This window comes from Rattus rattus, chromosome 9 (genome assembly GCF_011064425.1).
Source record: "Rattus rattus isolate New Zealand chromosome 9, Rrattus_CSIRO_v1, whole genome shotgun sequence".
Classification (NCBI taxonomy): Eukaryota; Metazoa; Chordata; class Mammalia; order Rodentia; family Muridae; genus Rattus; species Rattus rattus.
This window is the reverse complement of record NC_046162.1, coordinates 4,783,824-4,791,044: the sequence shown is the minus strand read 5'-3', so window position 1 is coordinate 4,791,044 and position 7,221 is coordinate 4,783,824. Positions and strand designations below refer to the sequence as shown.

General features: G+C 47.5%; 1 protein-coding gene across 4 annotated transcripts; it reads left to right on the top strand.

Annotated features, from left to right (window-relative positions):
* Positions 1-1,174: 1,174 nt before the first annotated feature.
* On the top strand, positions 1,175-6,282 carry Rpl26l1 (ribosomal protein L26 like 1). 4 transcript variants are annotated; one of them, XR_004389133.1, is made up of 4 exons: positions 1,175-1,426; positions 2,698-2,907; positions 4,337-4,469; positions 5,991-6,282. XR_004389133.1 is itself a non-coding variant. In XM_032913891.1 (2 exons), exons 1-2 carry the CDS (start codon positions 1,346-1,348, stop codon positions 6,225-6,227), a joined length of 318 nt encoding a protein of 105 aa, XP_032769782.1. In that variant the 5' UTR covers positions 1,175-1,345; the 3' UTR covers positions 6,228-6,282. The 4 variants fall into 4 exon arrangements, 1 of the variants encoding a protein (XP_032769782.1); XR_004389134.1 differs by lacking the exon at positions 2,698-2,907; XR_004389132.1 differs by lacking the exon at positions 1,175-1,426 and having other exon boundaries at positions 2,638-2,907.
* Positions 6,283-7,221: the final 939 nt, after the last annotated feature.

Below are 7,221 nucleotides of genomic sequence, written 5' to 3'. Positions count from 1 at the left end.
AAGTTGGGTTGATTCCCCCAGAGGCTCTTCCCTATGTAACCCAGACATTTTGGTTACCCACCCCTCCTTTTTGTACCTTTGGCCTCCTGACTGGGGTGCTAGGTTCCCCGCTCTCCCTTCCCCTTTCCTTTCCCATCTTCCCACAGGGTTCAGGGTCTAAGAACGCAGCAGGCTGGGTCATGAAGGTTCTCAAAGCGGGGTTCGGGATTTAGCTCAATGGTAGAGCGCTTGCCTAGCAAGCTCAAGGCCCTGGGTTCGGTCCCCAGCTCCGAAAAAAAGAGGGGAAAAAAAAAAAAAAAGGTTTCAAAGCAGCTTGTGTGGGGCAAGGTAAAAGGGTAAAGAAGAGTTGTCTTCTGGGAATAATGCCCAAGGTGTCATGGCAAACAAGATCTGTATTTTAGTCATTTACTAAGCGTCCTCTTTCCTTTGAAATTTTAAATCTTAAAGAGGGGCAATTTGCAGTGCTTCCCTTTCTTTCTTTTTTTTTTTTCTTTCTTTTTTTTTTTTTCTTTCCTTTTTTTTTTTTTTTTTTTTTTTTTTTTTTTTTTTTTTTTTTTTACAGGTCAGCTAAAACAGACTTTTTTGCTTTTTTTTTTTTTTGACTGAGGGACTAAATCCCTTGCGCCAACCCCAGTGCTTCTCTTTCTTAAAATTGGTGTTTTATCAAGGGAACAGGAGGAGGGGGAGGCCGAATAGATCTGGAGGGAGTCCATCCTCAGTGGTGCCCGAGTTGGCTAATGCCTAAGTACCCAACAGAATATGTCCTGGTTAGTTGGTTTGTTTATGACGGTCCAGGCAAGCTCTTAACTTTTGATCCCCTGGCTCCACCTCCCCAGTACTGGAGTGATAGGAATGTTAGGAATGAGCCATCAAGCCAGGCTAGAAAGGGTCCCAAAGCCCTGGATTCGGTTCCCGACACAACACCAGAAACTGAAGCCAGAGAAGCATCGATGAGCTTCTGTTTCAGGTCCTACAAAGCGGTTTCATTAGGGGTGCCGCCAGCCTCAGGTCCTGCCTACTCCGCTCCCCGAGAGACCATGCTGAGACTCAACTCCAGCCGCAGGGGGCGCTGTTCCGCTTTCCTGCGGCAGGAAGCGGAGACCCGCATTCCTTCTGTGCTTGGGTTAAAGGAAATGTCATTTCCGGGCCTGCGCACACACCACCGGAACCGGAACCGATGAGTGAATAGTAGTGGTTCCTCTAGGACCCAGAACCGGCCCTGGACTACCTCCTTTCCCGCTTTTTGCAGGCGATCACCAGGCAGTTTCATCCCTTGTTGACCTCGGACCGCAGCTTAAGCCTCAAACTTTATTTCAATGCTCCCTCCCACGTGCTCCGAAAGACTATGTCTTTGCCGCTGTCCAAGGAACTGCGGCAGAAGTACTGCGTCTGCTCCATGCCCATTCGCAAGGACAACAAGGTCCAGGTACACCCAAGCGTCCTCGAGTTCTAGTTCCCCAGGAGCATAAAGTTCACTCACCCTCTTAACATGAAATCCTGTCATATGCCCCAAGACTTCAATCAAGACAGCAGAGTACTGCAGACGTGTTAGAACGGAGCCACTACTGTGCCTGTCCTGCCTAGGAGCGTTCAGTTTTCGATAATGGTCATAGAATACTATGCCAGGACTGAAAACATCTCTCTCAATTTAGCCCACTAGTCTTTAGTTTGCCAGTTATAGCTCATGATGGCTCATTGAGCCAGTCTTTAAAGGGAGAAAGTGCTGTAGTGTCTCTTGAGTTTAGCAGAATTGGTGGGCAGGGATCTGTAAGAATTTACCATGCAATGATACTAGATAGATGCGGCAAGGGAAAGGAGTTGGTAGCTGTAGATCAGAAGTACAAAAATAATCAGAGACCACGTGTTCCCTGGGACTGGAGCATAGGGTGTGACTGAGTGGGGGCGTGGCAGGATGAGGACTGGGGATGGGGAATAACACAGAATAGGCAGAGACTAGATTGTTTGCCCAAAGAGTGTTATTGTTCACTCAGCAGGCATTCTTCGGACAATAGCAATGGCAGGACTGAGGCAGCCCTCCTCTGGGAAGCTTGCAACTGCACAGGGCTTCTTGGGCAGGGTAGTTGTGGGAAGCTCCTTTTTACCTTTTGCATGGCAGAATGCCAACAGCATCCCTGGCCTCTGCTCAGCCGGTGCCAGGATTATTGAGCCCCCTTTGCCCTTGTCACAAGCAGACTATCTCCAGGTACTGCTAGATGCTCTTCCCCAGTTGAGAGTTATTGTTTTAGGGAATGATGTGAGATAAAGTGAGGAGCTTTGTGTATTGGACATCTGATGGTTGAGGGGTCAGTTAGTAAGGAAATATAACTGGAGTGAAGTGAAAAGAGCAAGGCCAGTGACAGGCAGGCCAGGCTGAGCAGTTCTGAGTGTGCATTGCTCCTACAGAGGATCAGAGTTTAGCTCCCAGCACTCATGTCCGGCAGCTCACAACGGCCTGTAACTCCAGCTGCAGGGGGATTCCATGCCCTGGCCCCATGGACACTGCAGTCATGTGACACACACAGACTTATACACATCATTATACATACGCCTTTAATCCCAGCACTGAGGAGCCTGAGGCAGACACATCTCTAAGTTTGAGGCCAGCCTGGTCTACAGATCGAGTTCTAGGACAGCTATAGAGAGAGACCCTGTCTTGGAAAACCAACATGAACCTGAAAATGTTTGCCTTCTTTAAAGGAGAAAGTCAAGAGCCTTCAGGCCACAGCAACCTTGGAAATTGCTCTCCTTGGCAAGCAAGCTGGAAAATTCATATTCTCTCCTTTCTCCACATATCCTTCCCGCTACTGCTCTGCTCCCCCATTTCATAGTCCGGCTTCTCAAAAGAGTTGTCTGCATCTGCCAGGCGTGGTGATCTACTCTTTTATTCCCAGCATTCAGGGGATAGAGGTATGGGGATCTCTCAGGCCAGCCTGGTCTACAAAGCAAGTTCCAGGACAGCAAGGAGACCTTGTCTCAAAAGACAGACAGGGGCTAGAGAGATGGCTCAGTGATTAAAAGCACTGACTATTCTTCCAGAGGTCCTGATTTCAATTCCCAGCAACCACATGGTGGCTCACAACCATCTGTGATGAGATGATGCCCTATTCTGGTGTGTCTGAAGACAGCTACAGTGTACTCCTATACATTAAATAAATAATATTTTTTTTTTTAAAAAAGACAGACACAGAGAGAGACACACACAAACGAAAAGGGATAGAGAGGCCTATACTCCGCTCCCATTCACTAGTGGATGCTCTTCAGTCTCATCCGTCTCCCAGCTGCTTAGGCTGAGGTTGCCAGTAACCTGTGTGGCTAAATCCAGTGGCCACATTCATCGGAGGAAGCACCGCCCCCCCTCCATGTAAGCATGTTCATGTTCACAATGCTCGCAATGTCTCAGACTCCTTTTCTGGTTATCTCTCTCCTCTGATCCCTAACTCCTGGAGTTGGAGGCCTGGGTCTGGTCTAATATTTCTCTTTGTTTGATATTCTCTACCTACACACATACATCAAGAGGCAGCATTGTCTTCTCCGAGCTTGAGATATGTGGTAGCAACTCCCCACCTTTTGGCTATAATTTGGGACATGATGTCACTGTTCAGCTTAAGCTGCAGTTTCTTTTGTTAATTATGCTAGGAGGTGAGCCTGCTAGGCGAGCGCTCTGCTGCTCTCATGAGACGGGCTCAGACTCCTAGAGCAGTTTTGGTCCTAACACTCCAGCTGCTTCTAAAATCTGATTTTCTTCTCAGCTTCTATATCTTATAAGTGACATCTCTCACCAGATGTCAAGACTTGACATGGCACTCAGCCCCAAACAGAGTGGGGTCATCTCCCTGTAGTCCCACTTATTGTCCTATTGTGGCAAAAGCCATTTGGTTTTTAATTAATTTTTATTTATGTGAGTACACTGTTGCTGTCCTCAGACACACCAGAAGAGGGCATCAGATCTCACTACAGATGGTTGTGAGCCACCATGTAGTTGCTGGGAATTGAAGTCAGGACCTCCAGAAGAAGATCCAGTGCTCTTAACCACTGAGCCATCTCTCCGGCCCCTATTTGTATCAGCTTAGTCACTTCTCATGTCTCCTTTTCTCATCAGCGATGACATTTATATATTTACTTGTTAACTGTTTCCTGCCTCTCACATGTGCCAGAGAGCCGCCATCTTGTTTGTTGGCCGGTCTCAGCCCTGGCTCCTAACAGGGCTCTGTCAATACTTGTTGGGTAGGGAAAAAAATATAATGTATTAACTAGATGAATATAAAAAGTATGATATAAATGAGTTTTAAATATATTCATATTCATATGTCATATATATATATGAATTGTGTTTTAGGTATGAAGAAACTGAAACTCAAGTTAAATAATACAGAACATGTAGCTGAGGATGTCGCTGGGTTTCTGATCTTCCCGAGTGCTGGAATTACGGGCATGCGCTACCATGGTAGACCTCCGCAGTGCTGGGACCTGTGAGTGGTAAACACAGTCCCCACCGCCGACTTCACTCCCAGCCACAGGGGTAGTTTTGGGGTTGTGGTGCTGGGGTCTAACATAGGACATCAGGCAACCTCAGGACAAGCGTACAGCACAAAAAAACTAGCTCTGACTACCAAGACTGTCGTTCAGAAGTTTATGTGTCCAGCCCACGTGTTCCTGACAGCTTCCTCCGTATGCTGTGCTGTCCTAGGTGGTTTGAGGAGACTGTAAAGTCAGCAGGTCAGCAAGGTAGCCCTAGTGTGCCGAAACCAGTATGTCATCTACATCAAGTGGGTACAGCATAAGAAGGCTGAGGTACAACTGTCTACATGGATATTGTCTTAGTGTTTCTATTCCTGCATAAAACATCAGGACCAAGGAGCAACTTGGGGAGGAAAGGGTTCATTCAGCTTACACTTCCACACTGCTGTTCATCACCAAAGGAAGTCAGGACTGGAACTCAAGCAGGTCAGGAAGCAGGAGCTGATGCAGAGGCCATGGAGGGATGTTACTTACTGGCTTGCTTCCCCTGGCTTGCTCAGCTTGCTCTCTTATAGAACCCAGGACCACCAGCCCAGGGATGGCATCACCACAATGGGCTGGGCCCTCCCCCTTGATCACTCATTGAGAAAATGCCTTACAGCTGGGTCTCATGGAGGCATTTCCTCAAGGGAGGCTCCTTTCTCCGAGACAACTCCAGCTTGTGTCAAGTCGACACACAAAACCAGCCAGCACAGATAATAACCCAGCAAAGTGGGGATCCCTGGCTGGGTGAGGGCAGGCAGGCTTAGCGGCATCAGTAGGGATTAGAGCAGTAGTTTATATCCTGCAGGTCAAGATCCCACAGGGGTTCCATATCAGATATTTTCATTACGATTTATCACAGTAGCAAATTTACAGTTACAGAGTAGCAATGGAATAATTTTATGACTGGGGGGTCACCACTACATGAGAAACTGTATTATAGTTATAATATAACATAACTATATTATAGCGTCACAGTGCTCGGAAGACTGAGAACTACTGTTGTAGAGGTGCTTCTGTCTTGACATTTCTTGACAATGCTGTACCCCCAAGCAGAGGGCAAGAGGGCCCACACATTCAAAGTAGCCCTGGTTTACCAGGAAGAATCCTGAGAGGAAAGGGCAGAGCTCTCTTCCCGGGCCTCCCCACCCAGCTAAGAAGCGCTGTTCACTCTCATTCACATGCTAGAGAGGCCTTCCCTGAGCTTCAGATCTGTAAACTGCGTGGTTAGGATCCCATCTTCTTAGTCCCCGCATTGGTACCCAGCAGCTGGTGAGAATCCAGATTTTTTTTTCTAAACTGCATCTCACCAGCCAGGGATGTAAGCAAAGTTTCCGTCCCTTGTCATCACATCACTGAACTGTGGGGGCCTCAAGAGATCCAGGGTCTTGAGAGTGGCTGGCAGGAGGAACCCAAGGGAGGATCCACTGCTCAGAATTGTGGAGATTATAAATCCCTTCCACTTATGACTCTGTTTTGTCTCCTAACAGGCAGTTATCACCTCACTGGAATCAGACAAAGACCAGAAGATAACTGTTGAACTCAAAGCCAAGTCTCCGAAAGTTGGGAAAGAGAAAGGCCGATATAAGGAGCTCACTGGGAATACAAGAGTGAACATAATTGTGCGGCAGGGGCTGACCAGTGAGGCCTCGTGCAGCCTCTTTGAAACTTTGCAAAGTATGTCTGAGGTGTTTCGTTGTCCACCTGTTTTGCTCCTGATTCTGTAAATCTCCTTTCGCAGTTTTGATGATTTACAAATAAAAATTGGAGCCATCTCCTAATTCCACGTGGCACTTGCATTATTTCATAAATAAAAGCCAACTCATTGGCTCCTCTGTGGGTCTCTCCAATATTTATATGTGGAGCAGCACAGCAGCAGCGATAGGTCTCGTTCACTCTCTGTGCCTGTGGAGGGGGCGGGGCAGGGCTCTGGTTTCTGAGGCAGGGGGTTGCTGATTGGTATCGGGACACTAGCTGACACCCTCAGAACCCACTGGGTTCCTACTGCTGTCCGTCTGCACTCCATGCCCAACAGATGGTCCTCAGGCTTCCTGACTGCTGTTCCCAGATCCCTTCATGAACTAAGTCACTTACAGTGCCTTGACCAGACTCCCTTCCTCAAGGTCTAGACTTCCTAAATATGTTTTCTCACTGAAGTGTTCCCCTGCTGGAGCTAACACAGAACTAGCAACCTGTGCTGAGATTCAACTTTCATCTCGTTGTCCTTGTATTTTTAGTTTTTACCCAATTCCAACCTTTACAATGTGAGATTCAAAAGAATGCCTGCATGAGGCCGAGCCTTTGACTCCTCCTGGCAAGTGGATTTTAGACTTTACTAAGATTGAGCTTTCTGATAGATGTGAAATATTGTCACCCCCAGGAAGTCATCCTTTGATCAGAAAGCATTAGACAGATTTTATTCCTTTGCATGCCGAAATAGAACACAGGACCTTGAGTTTGTCAGACACAGGCTGCACCACCAAACTCCACTTCCTGTTCTCCCTGTACACAAAGCAACAATTGATAGGCGTGTGAGCACACTGCCACTGTCTTCAGACACACCAGAAGAGGGCATCAGATCCCATTACAGATGTTTGTGAGCCACCATGTGGTTGCTGGGATTTGAACTCAGGACCTCTGGAAGAGCAGTCAGTGCTCTTAACCTCTGAGCCATCTCTCCAGCCCGGCACACACCTTTAATATCAGCACCAGGGAGGCAGA